General features: G+C 43.1%; 1 protein-coding gene across 1 annotated transcript in view; it reads left to right on the top strand.

The window, feature by feature from the left end:
• Window positions 1–19,036, top strand: part of ZMYM2 (zinc finger MYM-type containing 2) — a 1,132,334-nt gene that overhangs the window by 759,370 nt on the left and 353,928 nt on the right. The window contains exon 15 of the mRNA XM_085621554.1: window positions 15,638–15,803. Within this exon, the coding sequence (XP_085477680.1) occupies window positions 15,638–15,803 (166 nt within the window). The remainder of the gene's footprint in view (window positions 1–15,637; window positions 15,804–19,036) is intronic.

Here is a 19,036-nt window from a genome sequence, read left to right on the forward strand (position 1 = left end):
TATGCATCTGTTCTTGGCATGTAGAGCTGCAGATCTACACACGCCCACCCGCCTCCCCGGCTTCCTTTACCTTTTCCCGTATTATTTTATTTAGATACAGCATACAAGGGCATCTTCCTGTTTCTTACAAAGCTCCACCTTTACTGCTGGCGAAAAACAATCTGAGGATGGAGCTGATGCCCATGCGCACTATGATCCTAAGGAGGAGTCACCTACCTCGTGACTTCCAAAGACATTCCAGGACAAAAACAAGTGCAAACATCCGGGCCCAACACCAGATGGCGATCTATGCATAGTGTGTAGATCTGCAGCTCTACATGCCAAGAACAGATGCATACTGTTAAGTAGCATTTCCTATATATATATATATATATATATATATATATATATATCAAGTAAAGTGCTATGTACATTATTTTGTCTTTTTATACATATGTAGGTGTGTGTATATATTAGGCCTGGGTGGTGAACTTCGCTATGTTTGCGGAATTTTCTGCGCTCCGCGGAGCTGGCGGAGTGCAAAAAACTGCCTCTCTGGTTTAATTTCTACCCAAGCGGCAGGAAGACTAGCGCAAATGAATGTTCGCACTGCACTTCGTCACTTGCTGAACTCCGCGGAGTTTTTTTTTTTATAACTTCGCAGAGTTATGTATATATATATATTTATATATTTTTTTATTTATGTAGTGCTCCGGGGTCCCCGCATGTAGGCGGGAGTATTCAGTGCTTATGACTTTGATGAGGATTCCCCTGGAAGAGAAGTAGGATTACAGGTAAGTAACTTTACCATATTACAAATAGTACATATAGTTGTGCTCCATGTGCTTGTGACCTGCCTATTTGATACAGGAAAACAAATTCCATACAGCATCCTGTCTTAGCAATTGCATTGTCCTAATGTAATTTTGGGCATAAATTATTTTTAATTAGACACACCTTTTAGCCACATAATCAGCTCAGTTGCAATTTGATTTACTTGTAAAAAAAAAATGCAGGAAATGTTGTGATAACATTATATGCTTTATTTTAAAGTTTTCAGTTTGTCTCAACCTGTGACATCGCGTAGATTTTCAAGTCTTATGAGTTTATTTCCATTTTGGAAATCAGCTTGATATGTAATTGTCTCAAATGACTATGCTTGGCATTGCAGTTCCTTTGCTCCTAAGAACTCTAGTGAACATTGTGAGTAAGCTGAGAACCTCAGTAAGAACTGACATTGCAGTCCTTCATCTCTAACAGGACCTCGTTTATTTGAAAAGAGACACAGTGGGTGCCCTGCTCGCATGAACCTGATCTAAGAACTAAATTGTTTAAGCAAAAAGTAGTTTAATATATGAGTACTACAGTGTTTAGTAGCAATTGTTTACCCATTTCCAACCGTGTTAAAGGAACCAAGACATTATTGCAACAATTCCATAGTTTGACATTTTAAGTCGATCAAACTAAGTATTGAGCCAGTACTGTTCTGTTTCCAGAAATCCACAACTTAGTGGTCTACTAGAAACTATTATGGGCAGTTTTTGACAGTACTCTTAATAAGGCTGCCTTTTGTTCTGTTAATGTGATAGTTGGGGTTGGTGCTCATTTGAACTTCTACTTGTTCATGTGAAGTAAGCCCAACATTCACTTAAAACTAACTGTGGTAGGCAAACTAAAGGAAAGGCATTGAGAGTTATTAGTTAAGATAATAACTTCTCCAGGACTGTTCTGGTACACTCTCTAAAATAATTTGGGTGACTTTACTGTTGTGGTCAGCGAGCTTAGTTTTGACTAAATGGTATCTAGTAACTTAATTTCTGAAAGAGAGTATTTGTTAGGGATTTCTTACCTTAGAATTACCCCCAGACGTCAGACTGGATCCGGAGAATTTTTCTTCAGCAGTACACCTGCGCGTCAGTTGACTCTGTTAGTCGTTGGCAATGGGATCGCCGGAATGACGTCGCGGTATCTACTTAGACGCCGCCCCGGCGCGCTGATGTCAGTTCTATCTTGTTCCGCGCCACCCAGCGCAGATCCGGAGAGAGCGATAACCTTGGGTCACTTTTTGACTAAATTTGACTACACTTTTTTTTTTTTTTTAACTTTTGTTGACTTTTTTTTGAGTTGTTGACTCCTGGTGTACGTAGGGGTGTCACGTCGGACCGGCTTCAAGGCTTGTGAGGCCAGTCACAAGTTTGTCAGTTACGGACCCTCACCTCGTATGCCTCTGGTGCCTGGAGTGCGACCATGACCCGAAGTCGTGCTCCGACTGTCGGTCATGAACCTGAAGTCTTTGCGGGAGCGGTCCAGGAAGCTTCTGTGGGCCTGGCAGTCTGCTCCACGCCGCTCGAGGTCCCGGTTGAGGGGGAGGTCGCTGGACCAGTCACGGAGCCATCACCACCACTCAACATTGAAGTCTTCGGGTAAGTCAAAGCACAAAAAGAAGATGAAGAAGCACTGTCACTCTTCGCGTTCTCCCTGTCCGTCAGCCGGTGCAGGATGCGGATGGTGGTCATCCTGTGTCTCCACCTGCGGAGCCTATTGGGGGCGGCTCCGAGCTTTCCTCCTTTTCCAACACCCGGAGCGACTCCTGTCCAACTTTGTAGTTTTTACGAAGCCCTTCATTTGATCTTTGGGCAGCCCGACTCCGCCGGTGTGCCTTTGGGCGTCGCTGACTCGGCTGGGGGTTCTAGGCCTTCAAACCCGGCGGCTCCGGCACTGCAGCGCCCCCAGGGATCCAGATCTGGATCCGGATCGGCGCCGGTCGACCTTATGACACCTCCTTCGGCGTCTAATCCACTGACAACACCACCGCCCCCGGTTGGGTCCCCAGCTGGCGTCGACCCCGGCCTCCACCCTTACCTGAACACGGAGCCGGACCGACGCCGGATCAGTTGCTGACCGGTACTTTTGTACCACTGTTCTATTCTGGCGTTTCCTATTGCCCTGATTGGCAGCCAGAAGAGGGCGAGGAGGACTGGGAGGGGTCTGTTCACCCTTTAGCTGACCAGTTGAGTAAACCAGACTGGAGAGAGGAGTTGGGTGATGTCAGTGGTCTGGACACCTCACCAGACCTTGGTATGCTTTCTCCCCCTGCTGTGGCTACGGAGGAGGGAGCCTCATATGCAGTGGTGCATAGGGTGGCTGAGACCTTGAGCTTCCTAGGTTGGTGGTCAGGACCAACCTTCTGACTGAGGTACTTCAACCGGCAGCTGCCTCTTCGGCACCCCTGCTGCCATTCAATGAGGCCCTCACTGACATCCTTCTGGGAACCTAGTTCAAGCCCAGCACAGGGGCTCCTGTGGATAGGATGATTGCCCGACGCCACCCCTCGGGTGACACTATTTTCCTCTCTCAGCACCCTACCCCTGAGAACTTGGTGGTCCAAGCCTCTACTTCTAGGGGCACATTCCCTACTGCTCCCCCAGATAGGGAATCCAAGAAGCTGGATCATCTTGAGGATGATGTTTTCTTCCGCCAGCTTGGGACTGTGGTCGGTGAACATCGCATGTCTTTTGGGCCGTTATACCCACTCTGTGTGAGACACTGTTGCGCAGGTGCTGCCACAGTGTCCGGAGGAGACCCGGGCCACTCTCCCGTGCAGTCGCTGAGGGCAGAGATGCAGCAAAGTTGGCCATTAGGTGTGGGCTGGACACCGCCGACCGCTAGGAAGAACGATTTCAACGTCGGTAGCCCTGAGACACTGCGCCGAGATGAGGTCTACTGGCTTTTGGACATGCCCTTTGATGGCCGTCACTTGTTTGGCATCAAAGCGGACAACGCGCTTGAGCGCTTTAAGGATTCTAGGGCTACGGCCAGATACTTGGGCCTCACTACCATCTCTCGCCCCGTGCAGTCTGCTTTTCGCCCCTTTTGCAGCTACAGAAGGGTTGCCTCACCACGTTCCGCCCAGAGCCACAGGCCTGCGCTAACTGTTCAGCCGCTGCGTGGCCAGGGACGTGGGACCCAGTGTCGTGGGTCTGGGGCCAGCTGGTGGGACAGTCCACTAGCGCCCCCTCTATAGCAGCCTCCAAACCTTACTAGTCTGACTTTTCAGGGACACCAGTTGCCAGTGGGCGGCAGGATTTGCCATCACGCCCCCCACTGGCTCAGCATTACGTCAAGACAGGTGGGTTTTGCATTTAGTCCGAAGGGGCTACTCCCTCCCCTTTGAGACTACCCCTCCCTCCATGCCACCTGCTTTGCATCGCATATCGGAGGATCACTTGGTCCTTCTCGGTCAGGAAGTTGCGTCTCTCTTGGCCATGGGAGCCATCGAGTGAGACCCTGTGCCAGAAGTAGGTCGTGCTTGCTACTCTCACTACTTCCTGGTACCCAAGAACGACAAATGCCTGTGTGGCATATCTTGGATCTCAGGGACCAGCACCCCTCAGGTGTTAACGAAAGTGATGGCGGCGGTCGCAGCCAATCTGCGCAGATAATGGGTCCAGTCTTCCCCTATCTCGACGACTGGCTGTTGAAGGCGAGTTCGCCCCAGGCTGTCTTCTCCCACCTCCAGACTACGGCGGACCTCCTGCATTCGCTGGGGTTCATTATCAACGTGCCGAAGTCACACCTGACTCCCTCTCAGAAGCTCCTTTTCATTAGGGTGGTTCTGGACACGGCGCAGTTTCGGGCTTATCCTCCCGAACAGGGAGTCCGGGATATTCGGCTATGATTCCGATCTTTGTCTCTATCCAGGGTTTCCGTCAGAATGACCCTGAGGCTGCTGGGCCTCATGGCCTCCTGCACCCTGCTAGTTGACTATGCCAGGTGACATATGCGGGCTCTGCAGTGGGACCTGAAGTACCAGTGGGCACAGCATATGGGGAATTTTTCCTGATTGCGTCCAGATCTCGGAGGGCACTGCACACCAATTGCAGTGGTGGCTAACGAACAAGTATTGGGTCAACTGGGGTCGCATGGTGACCAAAAGAATGATGGATTTAACCCAGATCTCTTGACTTGGGGTGAATGTTTTGATTTGTTCTGCATTCCGTCCATCAATTGTGTCTTTTGCAGGATTGGGTCAACAGCAGATCCCTCTCCCTTCCCCAACCAGAGTTCACAGTGGTGCCCGTGGGGCAGCCACAAGGGGGAGGCGGAGATCAGAGGCCTCTGGTCTCCGGCGAAGTCCAGGCTCCACATCAACCTTCTGGAGCTCCGGGGAATTTGTCTTGCACTGAAGGCATTCATTCCTTCTGTCAAAAGAAGGGTGGTGCAGATGTTCACGGACAACACCACCGCCATGTGGTATTGCAACAAACAGGGCGGGATGGGGTCGAGGACTGTTCGTCAGGAGGCACTTCAGGGAATGTCCCTTGTCGTTCAACACCTGTCAGGCTTCCTGAACGCCAGGGCGGACAAACTCAGCCGACGGTGCATTATGGATCACGAATGGCGTCTTCACTCGGAGGTGGTGCAAAGTATATTTCAGCAGTGGGGAGAGCCTTGGTTAGATCTATTCACCACGGAAGAGAACTCGCAATGTCAGCAGTTCTGTGTGTTGTAATTTCCAAGGCGGCACTCGCTCGGCGATGCTTTTCATTGCGAGTGGAGTTGTGGTCTTCTCTACGCCTTAACGCCTATACCACTTCTGCCCAGAGTGCTGAAGAAGATCAAGCACAACTGGGCCAAAGTCATTCTTGTGGCTCCAGACTTGGCACGAAGAGTCTGGTATCCTGAGCTCTTGAACATGGCCATCGATCCTCCGATCTGACTGCCTCTTCGGGAAGATCTTCTGTCGCAGCGGTAGGGGATGGTCCGGCACCCGAAACTGTCCAGTCTCCACCTCCTTGCATGGAGATTGAGCGGCGACAGTTGACAGCTTTCGACCTTCCTCCCGAAGTCTGTAACGTTATCTTGGCAACCAGGCGTCCCTCCACCAAAACGGTATACGCCTGTAGATGGAACAAGTTTGTGGCATGGTGCACAGCAAAGGCTGTGGATCCCCTTTCTGCCCCTCTTCTTCATTGTTTCTTTGTCCCAGCAGGGCTCTGCTCTGGGCACTCTTAAAGGCTATTTTTCGGCCATTTCGGCCTTTCTTTGCCTTCCTGATCAGCCTTCTCTTTTCAGGTTCCCTATTGTAAATAGCTTCCTTAAGGGCATTACTCACCTGTTTCCTCCTATTCCTTTCGTAATGCCCCAGTGGGACTTGAACCTTGTTCTGACCTACCTTATGTGCACTCCTTTTGAGCCGCTACACAATTGTCCTCTCAAACTATTAACACTCAAAACTGCCTTTTTGGTGGCCATCACCTCTGCTCGCATGGTGAGTGAGCTGCAGGCTCTTTCTTCTAAACCTCCTTTCCTGGTTGTTCATCCAGAGAAGGTTGTCCTTCGCATTAGACCTTATTTTCTTCCCAAAGTGGTTTACCTCTTTCCACATTGACAGACCATCACTTTGCCGCATCCTTCTAAAGAGGGGAGGCTTCAGCGTCTGGATCCAAAATGTGCCATTAATTTTATCTGGATCGCACAAAACCATTCCGGGTGGATGATCAGCTCTTTGTTGGCTATGTGGGCGCCAAGATAGGTGGGGCCGTGCAAAAACGAACCATCTCTCGATGGGTTGTTCTTTGCATTAAAATGTGTTATTCCTTGGCGAATAAGGAACCTCCAGTAAGGTTGCGCACCCACTCCTCCAGGGCGACGGCAGCCAGTACTGCTTTGGGACGTGGAGTCTCCCTTCATTACATCTGCCAGGCAGCAACGTGGGCTTCATTCCACACGTTCACTAAACATTAATGCCTGGACAGCCAAGTCCGGAGAGACGGCTTCTGTTGGCTGTTCAGTTCTCCAGGACTTTCTGGTGTGAACTTAGTTCGCAGACCCACCTCCGGGGTTGGTATTGCTGGGGTATCTATTCTGAGGTAGGGAATCCATAACTAATAATCTCTTTCAGATGAACAAGTTACTTACCTTCGGAAATGATATATCTGTTAGAGTGATTTATTAGTTGTGGATTCCTAACTGCCCCACCCATCCTCCCCGTTCTGCGAACTGACTTCTAGAGTAAGGGACTCCTTTCAGGGCCCTAGTTTTGTGAACCAGTGGTCAGTGTCTTGAATGGATCTGCGCTTCTGGTGTGGAATGTCGCGTAAAGAACTGACGTCAGCACGCAGGGGTGTGGCTAAGTAGGTACCGCAGTGTCATTCCGGCAATCACGACACCAACGACTAACGCGGAGTCGACCAATGCCACCTACAGACTCGCAGGGGTACTGCTGAAGAAAAATTCTCTGGATCCAGTCTGACGCCTGGGGGTAATTCTAAGGTAAGGAATCTATAACTAATACACGTCTCTTACAGATATATCGTTACCAAAGGTAAGTAACTTGTTCAACAATTAAGTACTCAATTTTGTATGACGCAGCAAATCACCTGTGAGGGTCTCTAGGTGCTGTTCCTAGGCATGGGGAGATTAAATGATTGCCCAGAATCACAGTATGTTGAGCCAACGCTGAGACTCGAACCCGAGTCCCCAGCTCCAAAGTCAGTAGCTCTGGCCGTTACGTCACACCCTCTCCCCTTAGATTTTTCCAGTAACAATTTAAATATACTGGAATACTGTGCCTAGATTGTCAATGTTCAGCATAGTTCTTTTGTTCCAGCTGTGGATGTCTGTTTGACTAACTTTACAATGTTAATGGGACTTTTTATCTCTTAAGAACATCATAAAATGTAAAGAAAGCATAACTAAGGCAGATGCCTTGAGCGTTTGTGTCCGCTCCGCTCTGTATGTTGCTCAACAGTACCCAAAATTCAGACCTGAAATGTCTCCGCAGCGGGGGCTGTAGTTTTGCCTAATTTTTTTGAAGACCCTGTTTCGCTGATGACCATTACAACAGACAATTCTTGTGGTGTTGGTACACATTTCACAGAAGAAATGCTCAGGGGGTGTGGTCCTGTCATCACAAGGGTCACCTTATCAATTAACTAGAACTGCTTGCCATCCACATACCCCTCAAATCCTTTCTATAAGTAATTTTGGGCTAGGTTGTGTCACATGGCTCATAGGGACATAGTCGTTTTTCTCTAAGGTAGCATGAGCACGCTGCAGTTTGCCTGCTGCTTTGCGCACGTTATTACAAATCTTTATTTGTGCAATGACTTCTATAGTGGTTTTCACATGAGAACTCATTGCTTTGTTCACTCTCTACAGGTTCCTGGGATTTAGTCTGAACATTGTGAGCAATGTCGATAAACAATGCCCCTTGTTATATTGTTCTGGTCAGGTCTTAGCACTTAGACAAAACATACCGATACAGCTGTTGTTTGGAGAACGTACTTTGGTTTTTATTAGGATACACGAATAGGTAGCACACACTTGGAGAGGGACCTTTCCAGGGAGAAGAGCGAGACAGCACCTATGATGTAGATCTACTCTATAGGCTAAGGTATGGGGTCTGCTGACAAAGCCCAGAGATCTTCTAATGTATAATAATATTGCTTCTTAGCAAGTGAAGGGAGGTTAGGCTCTATTGTCTTTTCATGATGACAACTCTCTTTATAATATATGGACTGGCTGCTATGCTGACTGTATTTGTAGTATGCATTTTTCTGTTTGTTGTGGTACGTATACTGCATGTTGGGGCATATAATTTAATATAAATATTTCAAACAGTTTCGTGTCTGTCAGATCTTATTGTGGACAAGTATAAGAGTGCGAGTGAAAGGGTGTGTCTTGTTACCGCAATTCCTGAAAGATCTGGGAGTATTGTGTTCTGGGGTGTCTAATTTGTTTCTCTGTGAGTGAGTAGGAGAGCAAGTGAGACACTATAGCTAGTCGGTGCTGGGCTCATGGGTACTAAGGTGGTAGGATGACTCAGTCCCTATACACCAAGGTCCCATAATCCTGTGCATAGTTCTGTAGTCCTCATCAGGACAAGACAACAAAATACTTTGTATTACATTCAGAAGCAGGATGACACTCACTCCCTTCAGCTTCCCTTCTCTGCGCAGATAATCTAGTACTTGACTACTTGCCACAGCATTCACCTTATGACAGAGCATCTACGGGGGGCTGGACAAAGACTTTGCCAACCTGCTCAGCAGTATGCACAAACAAGTGCACAAATTGGGAACTCCACCCCCCCAGTTCTTTGCATATACTTCCAGTATTTTGGCACACTTCAGATAGACCTGTTCGCGAAATCAGAAAACTCAAAATGTCCAAACCTTGCCACTATGTATTCCTATTTAATGGGCTTCCTTTAGAATGTCCAAAAATTCAAAACATCCCAAGAACACAAAAACAATTCAAACCATATATGTAGTGCCTGTATTGAGGGGGAAATACTCCAACAAGAAATTCCAAAAGAATAATCTTAGACAATCATTACAAAATCAATAAGACAGTATCACATAAAAAAGATAACACAAAATATTTAAAAAAAAATATATAGACAATTTTATTCAGTGTTTGTACATGTAGCATACTTTAAAAACAGATTAAAAATATTTTAAACAGAGACAGAAAAGTAGACGCAGCGTTTCGGTGGTTGAGTGATCTTTCACCTTCTTCAGTACAATTCTCTAAACAGATACAATCACCATTCATTATTATTTTCATGTAATACTGACAATATACAACAATTTATAAATACTACCAAAATTGGCAGTGGTTTAGAATCTTTTTATAAAAAGAACAATCATTATTTAGAACATTGTTATCAAAAACATATTTGTCTAAGAACATATCAGAATACAAAATGCAGCCCCCAGCACATACATAATACAGCACTTAATTACTAATGAGCATTAATAAACTCATCATGCAAGTATCTTAATAACAGTGCTTGATCAACACATAATCAAAACACATACCTAATACACTTTCAGGATAAAGCAATTTTTTTCCATCACTTGACCTTCGTTTGAAGCAATTTTCTATCTTTTGCTAAACGGGATTTGAGGATGTCCCATTGGTAAAAACCTTAATACATGGAAGAACAAACCATACATAAGGATGAGTTTTATACTATAATGGTCCCTTCCAAAAACACATATTATGTGTATAAATAAATGTTGATTTATAATTACCTTAAAATAAAAGCCAAACTTAGTTGATTTTGTTAGTTCGTGCCACCGTATTTATATATGGAGACTAGAGTTTCTATAATAATAAGAAACATTCCTTTATTCATATACGAGTATTATCAAAAATTGATTTCACCAAGAAGAAATTAGCTTACCCTTACTCTAAGTTGAGATTCATAGATTATCTAAATTGCTGAGATTTGATCTATTCTCAGTATTATCAAGGCATAACCCCTGTATTAATGTGGGAGTTACCTAACGAAAGGTTATAAAGGCCATTAGTAAACATTTTTTTTTCTTCCAGTGCCCCAAAGCTATTACTGGACAACATTCTTATGAACAACAATAAGTGAAGGAAAAACGTCATACCTTCTATTCTTGGGCGTAATGTGCAAACTTTATGATATGTTAAAGCCTAATTAAAAAAACGCATATATTACCGCAGGTACTACCAACTATTACACCCTAAAAAAGCTTATTTTATTTTTAGAGCATTGTAATCTTATTATTAATTCATATGTGTTACACAATCTGTGATCATTATTTAGAGAATCTCAGTTTATTCATTTGTGCCTGAACTAATATCTATTTGTTTTAAGTATGTGTGTAGAAAATATATAACACACCCACATCGCTATTGCCATGCATATTAACTAAAAGGATGAGGGAAGCGATGATGTATCATAAAACGTTTGGCCTTACACACAGTATTCTCTGTTTACGACATGTTTAAAATCAAGACTGACAATATAGGTCTTATGTCTGCTTGTGTATACATTATTTGATAAAATGTTACGTTGCTATTTGGAACCGCTTAGATTGTAACGTTGATCATTGATACAAGCAAGATACTAAAACGAAAGAGAAAACAACGGAGTTTCTCATTGTCAAGGATTCGTGCAGCACTAAAACATATAAGTGCAAGGTTACGTATCAGTATTTTAATGGCTGTAGCAAAATTAACCATTAAACATTGTGGCTAGTCTGTAATGTCATAGGATATACTGCGCCCCCTCTCCGAAGCACCTTGAGACCCTCACGGGTATGTAGTGCGCTTTACAAATACTATGATTGATGATTGATTGCGCGCTAAAGAAAAAGCCTACGGTTTACAGAATTGTCAAGTTTTCTGGCACAAAGGGTCATAACAATTTTCTAACAATTTTTTAAACTCGAGTAAAAGGTAACGGGTCACGTGGTCTGATTGGACCATACGTACATAAGACGGGGATTCACAACGTACTTCCGTGTATCCTATACCCGAAAGACGTTCGTGCAAGGAGCCGGTCTGTTTTTATCAGGTAAACTGCCAGAAAACTTGACAATTCTGTAAACCGTAGGCTTTTTCTTTAGCGCGCAGTATATCCTATGACATTACAGAATAGCCACAATGTTTAATGGTTAATTTTGCTACAGCCATTAAAATACTGATACGTAACCTTGCACTTATGTTTTAGTGCTGTACGAATCCTTGACAATGAGAAACACCGTTGTTTTCTCTTTCGTTTTAGTATCTTGCTTGTATCAATGATCAACGTTACAATCTAAGCGGTTCCAAACAGCAACGTAACGTTTTATCAAATAATGTATGCACAGGCAGACATAAGACATATATTGTCAGTTTTGATTTTAAACATGTCGTAAACAGAAAACTGTGTGTAAGGCCAAACGTTTTATGATACATAATCGCTTCCCTCAGCCTTTTAGTTAATATGCATGGCAATAGCGATGTGGGTGTGTTATATATTTTCTACACACATACTTAAAACAAATAGATATTAGTTCTGGCATAAATGAATAAACTGAGATTCTCTTTTAATAATGATCACAGATCGTGTAACACATATTAATTAATAATAAGATTACAATGCTCTAGAAATAAAATAAGCTTTTTTAGGGTGTAATAGCTGGTAGTACCTGCGGTAATATACTGCGTTTTTTATTAGGTTTTAACATATCATATCATGACGTTTGCACATAACGCCCAAGAATCGAAGGTATGACGTTTTTCCTTCACTTATTGTTGTTCATGAGAATGTTGTCCAGTAATAGCTTTGGGGCAATGGAAGAAAAAAAAATGTTTATTAATCGCCTTTATCTCTCTTTATTACCGTTCGTTAGGTAACTTCCACATTAATACAGGGATTAGACCTTGATAATACCGAGAATAGATCAAATCTCAGCACTTTGGATAATCTATGAATCTCAACTTAGAGTAAGGGTAAGCTAATTTCTTCTTGGTGAAATCAATTTTTGATAATACTCATATATGAACAAAGTAATGTTTCTTATTATAGAAACTCTAGTCTCCATATAAATACGGTGGCACGAACGCACAAAATCAACTTAGTTTGGCTTTTATTTTAAGGTAATTATAAATCAACATTTATTTATACACATGACGTGTTTTTGGAAGGGACCATTATTGTATAAAATTAATCCTTGTGTATGGTTTGTTCTTCCATGTATTAAGGTTTTTATAAATGGGACATCCTCAAATCCCGTATAGCAAAAGATAGAAAATTGCTTCAAACGAAGGTCAAGTGATGGAAAAAACTTGCTATATCCAGAAAGTGTATTAGGTATGTGTTTTGATAATGTGTTGATCAGGCAGTGTTATTAAAATACTTGCATGATGAGTATATTAATGCTCATTAGTAATTAAGTGTTATATTATGTATGTGCTGGGGGCTGCATTTTGTATTCTGATATGTTCTTAGACAATTATGTTTTTGCTAACAATGTTCTAAATAATCATTGTTCTTTTTATAAAAGATTCAAAACCACTGCCAATTTTGTTAGTATTTATAAATTGTTGTGTATTGTCAGTATCACATGAAAATAATAATGAATGGTGATTGTTTCTGTTGTTTAGAGAATTGCCCTGAAGAAGGTGAAAGATCACTCAACCACCGAAGCGCTGCTTCGACTTTTCTGTCTGTTTAAAATATTTTTAATCTGTTTTTAATGTATGCTACATGTACAAACACTGAATAAAATTATCTATATATTTTTTTTTATATTTTGTGTTATCGTTTTTTTATGTGATACTGACTTATTGATTTTGTAATGATTGTCTAAGATTATTCTTTTGGAATTTCTTGTTGGAGTAATTCCCCCTCAATACAGGCACTACATATACGGTTTGAATTGTTTTTGTGTTCTTGGGATGTTTTGAATTTTTAGACTTACTGACCCTATTTCTTAGTAAATACTGAAGGGTATCTCCCTCCTGTTTTTCATACTTTCTTTAGAATGGCCATATAATATTGAGGAAGGTTGAAGTACCTGAATTCTAGGACTTCCGGTGCCGGAGTGCAAGGCGAGCTTCCTTTGGTTGCAATGCCTGTCTTTGTGTCTGCAAGAGACGGTCTAGCCTGAAGGACAGCCTCTTGTGGGGGCTGAGTGATACTTTGAGGAGGGAGGGGGAGAGTACCAAGGTTGCCTAGCTCAGGCTTGCGCTATTAAGATGAGGATTTCCTCCTCTCCCACTCCTTCTGCTGGTGGTGAGGAAACTGACATCCGGCACTAATCTTCGCCTAGTGATGCCAGCCTGAGTCAGGTAACATTGGTGCTCCACCACAGCATTTATTTCATGGCAGAGCACCTCCTGGGGGTAGACATCATCCCTGACCAGTTGGTCCATAGTGCATTTCCCATGGACTCTTTGCCTCGCGGCGAAGTTTGGAATGCTGTTCAGCTTACAGTCTTCTTGGATACAGACTAACCCGATACACACTTCGCAGATCTCATTCACTCCTACAGCTAATTCCCAATGTAAAGCCACACAATAATGCTTTGTGCGCACTTCCAAAACCACCTTTAACCACTCCAAAAAAAAGTGCTAGACACACTCTCCAATACAATTTAAACAACAGAAAATACATTAAGAAGTCTCTACACACTCAGGTTAGGGGGTTTGCCGTTTTTTGATTTTATTTTGCATGGGTTGGGGTCTTGGCCTTTAGTAACCTTATTACAGATTAGGGAAAACAAGAAACGAAATTTCATCTGCCATACAAGCACATAAACAGCAGATTTAGAGTGAAATTGTACAGTAGAAGGCGTCTGCTCTTACCACCTTTCCTTTGGCCGTACTCTGTGGGATGCTCAGGGCTCGCAGAAGTTGTCATTCCATGTGTACTTGTTTCATATCCAACCCTGCCATCTCCCCTTGAAAAGGTGTGAGTTTTTGAAAATGGGGTTCAGAAGAAATAAACATACATGATGAAATAGTAAATGCAAGTCTGGTCCCCAAGGTGGGAAAAAAGAATCTGAAGATGGCTACCATGCACAGCGGCCTTCGTGGGTTGTCTGACGTTATGGGGAGTGGTAGACACATCTACTGGTTGATGCTCAAGAGGGGAAAAAAAAGGACTGTCCAAACTCAGCAACTTGATGGCAGAATAATGCACAGCATGTGAATCCAAAAAGGTCTTTCAGCTGCAAAGCTACTCTTACAGCGAAGTAACCGTTAAATTATCCTCTCACTGTCCCTGATTTCAGGGGCTGGCTTAAAAAGCTTTACCTGCTGTTCCTATAGACTATTATCGTCGAAATTGTGATTTTTAAGTTAAGAATTGTAAGTAGAAGGTATTTATATAGTGTACTGTTTCTAATGATGTGTACAGAACACCATATCACGTTGTCTTAGAGGCATGAATCATCTGACTTCATTTCAGAGATTGAAGATTCGGTCTAAACATATTGGATAAATGATTTATACATACAGCATTTCAACTTGCTTACTGTTTCACTGTTATACCAAGGTACCCACCTGCTGTCTGTGAACATTACATTTCCTCCACTATTTTGAAAAGTACTTAAACAGCTAATGTTCACAGTTTAAAACTGTGTGGAGTTCACAGGCTTCAGTGCCAACATGGCTTATCTTTTTCCAGCCTAATTCATGCACCTGCTACTCCTGCTTGAGGCTGACTCAGTAACATCTGCTTCAAAGAGTTACTGTAACTCTGATTCACGCTAGTGCTTTTTATTAGTACAACTCTAGCTTGAGGCTAAAAGACGTGTGCAACAGTCAGTATTTTCCTTTATCTTTTTGTGTGTATTGTTGTTACCTGCGGAAGCCAATACATATTTAAAGATTTAAAACTGTAGTGTGAAAACGTGGCACATCTCCGGACTGTCTTTTAGATGTTTTGTCCTGTCAGAGGGACTCTATAGATTTACTGTTTTTCTAGATCATTGCTGTAAAAACTGTACAACTCTGTTTTAGGCTATGAAACATCCTTCAGCTGACTGTATAGGAGTATTAACAAATATCCTTCTTGAATGTGGAATGCAGTTGCTTTTAAAATTTGCTTTAAAAGTTTTACACTTCATGTAAGATTTGTTTAATTTGTTTACTCTGTGCCCCATATTAATAATTTTCCCCCTTTAAATTTGTGCCAAGCATGGTGAAACGCTTTAATTTCTCAAATTCACTACTTGGCGTATATATTTATTTATGTTAACCTGCAGTGAATTGAAGTCAACGTGGACGACTAATGCTGATACATGAACAAGAAAGTCATAATTATTTGGTGCAGAAATGTAATGCCCTCTTTTGTTTTTATGTACAAGTATTAGAAGTTATTGTGAAATTTATTTTTGTCTAGGTGCCAGTTCCTCTCATTCTCCCTGCCTCATCAGACTGTGGTGAGAGGAATTCAAAAGCAGTCGAGCTCAATGACGAATTATGTTTGAATTCTCAAGAAGATGGGCTTCTAAGGACAACAGAAATGACGGAAGATGAGTCAAAGACTGAATGTACAGATGTTAACAGTATGTTATGCTATTACATTCAAAGTATTCAGTGTACTTATTGAATAGAGCATTTCTACCATAATGCAAATACATGCTTTTCACATAAACATATCAGTTTAATGTATACTATTAAGAAAGATATGTGGTGGGGTGATGAGTTTTTATATCTTAAAGATGGCTCATGGATTTAATGATACATAGATTTTGTAGTGTGAAGTCTTTGCCTAGGTTTAGTGAGTGTGGGTCTACATCAGGGCCACTGTAATTATGCAGCAGCGGAGTGCCAAATTATGCGACGCGGTTCAATAAATTCTGCATCAAGAAAAGGCCAATCATGTGGTGTAATGTAGCACATTTTGTAATAGCATTACTTCAGTATTTGTCATTTTTTCACTTAACACTGTCTGGGGATTTGTTGCACCTCCTTAGTACCAGTTTACCACCCAAATATAGCAATAGACCACAAAAAAGTGACCACTCAACCTTTGCAAAGGACCTACTGTGCGGGAAGGCGTGTTGCTATGTTTTCACTAACTTATAAACGGTTGAGTTAAAAACAATTTTTTTTGTTAAAATCAGTAGATTATGCAGCAGTTAGTGGATTATGTGGTGAATACAGCAGATTTATAGTTATGTGAAAAACACAGCCGCACAATTGCATAATTCCAGTGGCCCTTATCTACAAAGGTGTGCAGCCCGTGTATGATGTCAACTGTAATCCCATAGTTCCCCTGTGCATGCCCACCATGTTGGTCTTTTTTTCCACCATTGAATATGGAGATACATCCATTGTGCTCCCACTTTTTTCCGAAGATTGTCAACAATACTTTGACGAAGAGACGTAAGTGGTTCGAGGAAGATCACCTGGATCGACACTGGAGAGAGGTATTTTCGGGGTTTGTCGGGAGGGTTACGAACGAGCGTAGTCTGAGAATAACTAATCCGCACTGAATCTCTGGGGCTCCTCAATGCCATTTTAGAGCATGAGCATGATTTTTAAATTGTGCCAGAACTATCCATAGAAGTTCGCCCTGAATGATGAACATACATTCTGTATGTTTTGACTCCCTAGAAGCCACAAGTCTGAGGATTGCTTCCCCTGCTCGCTTTTGAAGCTAAAAATCCTCGCACACAGAGACAAAATTTTTTGAGTACATTGGGCCGCACCAGAAATGGCGGGACTATCAGAGTTCGAAAGGCAGAAAGAGACAAGTGCTCAGTTGATCGAGGAGATGGGTTCCTCCAAGACAATTTAGGTTAAGAAAGCTCAGGGAGAACACAAAGACTCATACCCCAAACACACTGTGGAGGTCTTGAAAAGCGACCCTAAACCTACAGTGCGTCAGGCCTATAAATCCTCAGAAGGGCCAAACATTAGACACCCAAGGAAGCGCCTGTAACGCCAAAGCAAAGGCGCTCGTAACGAAGCTATGCCAAAGGAAATCAAGCCCTTGATGCACAAAAAAAAGGCAGCCGTCGAAGGAGCTCAATGCGTTACCCTTCCTTATAGACATGCGGAAAGTGCCGAAGGACAGTGCCTCGACTTCAGAAGACAATCGAATGCAGGGCAAAGGATGGACAGATGCCTGCCAAGGGAAAGTCCCAGGCGGACAGCTAAATCTCGAACGTCGTCAAAGTCATGAGGAAGAATAGTGCTTGGGTAGCTGAAATCGAGGGCTAATCAAGAAGAAGAAAGAAGGAACCAGAGCACAAAATTGAACACAATACACAGTTGGAGAGCAGGAATTCGCTCGTGCACATATCAACACGGAAGAGTTTGAGTTTCACGTGTCGGAGGAAGATACTTTCTGGGAAGATGTTGAGGCAGATTCGTCTCGGTAAGAGACACACGTGCCCCTCAAGGCAATCAAAGCCCCCTTCCCGATGAAATCACAGAGTACCCACTGGGTAGCTAAAAAGGCAGCTGACTCTTTAGGGAGGAAAATGGAAATGGAGAAGGATACATGTTTTCTCCTAGTATGCTACCAAGTTTAGTACAGCAGGGTAGAGATGTTTTTAACTAGTCTGCTACTACTAAGGCAATGATGCCTCATATCGAAAAGAAGTTCAAAGCATCCACCATAGACCCAAAATATATCCAGGGACATATCAAGGCAGACCCACTGGCTTTAAGCGTGGCAAGGAGAAGGGCTATGTCACCAGTGTCCATGGGTCCCCTGCCTGATAAAGCAAAGAAGCTGGAAGCATTAGGAAGAAAAATGGAAAGAGCAGCATTCACACAATGGCAGGTCGCCAATTGTAATGCCCTGTTAAATAGACATGCCCATTAGCATACGGAAGACATAAAAGAGCTCATGGCTCTCTTCCTGAGGAGTATCAGAAAAGAGCACAAAACCTCTTAGAGGTGGGTGGGGCATTACCAACACCTGTCTTAAGTCTGCTTTAGATGCAGCTGATAAATCTGACAACTCACAACAGGCACAGTACTTAGTGAACACGCATTGCTGCGTAGATCTGGTTTCAAACCAGAGTGCAGTCCAACATCATTGACATGCCTCTCACAGGATGTCAACTCTTTGGCCCAGAGATGGATAACTCCTTAGAGGCTATGAAGAAGGCAAACGAAACAGCGAAGGCCATGGGGACATAATAGACCTATAGACCATCTTTTAAGATGGGACTCCCCACAGACAGAAAAGGTCAAGGTAGGCAGGTTTGTGGCATGCGACTCCAAAGATAGACTGGAGGTAACCAGTTCTCTTTGCCTATGCAGTGATAACAGTAAAAACAGCACTAAACTGCTTCTTTCAAGGCAGAAGAAAACCACTGGGCAGAAACTCTAGGGTATCTAGCTCCTCAAAATGCCTCTCCGCCCCTCCCCACAACCTCACCTCACACCTCCTCAAACACAAGACATTAGTAGGGGAGGAATAAAAGACTTCGTCAACACATGGAAGACTATCACCATGGGCACATGGATTGTAAATATTGTAAAACATGGCTACTGCATAGACTTTGAAAAATAGAAAAAAAGCCACTAAACAAAACTCCAAGGGTTCAAAATGGACCAATTTGAGATCCTACAAGCAGACATTCAACAACTGCTACTGAAGGGGGCCATAACGAAGGTCCCACAACTAGAGAGAAACGTGTGTATTCTGTTTACTTTCTGATAACCAAACAAGACTTAACCATGCGTTCCATTCTAGACCTGAGATTTGCAAATGAAAACATTAAAATGCAAAGGATCGAACTAACATTGCAATATGTTAATGCATTGGTTCATGGGG

This window comes from Triturus cristatus, chromosome 8, assembly GCF_964204655.1.
Source record: "Triturus cristatus chromosome 8, aTriCri1.1, whole genome shotgun sequence".
Classification (NCBI taxonomy): domain Eukaryota; kingdom Metazoa; phylum Chordata; class Amphibia; order Caudata; family Salamandridae; genus Triturus; species Triturus cristatus.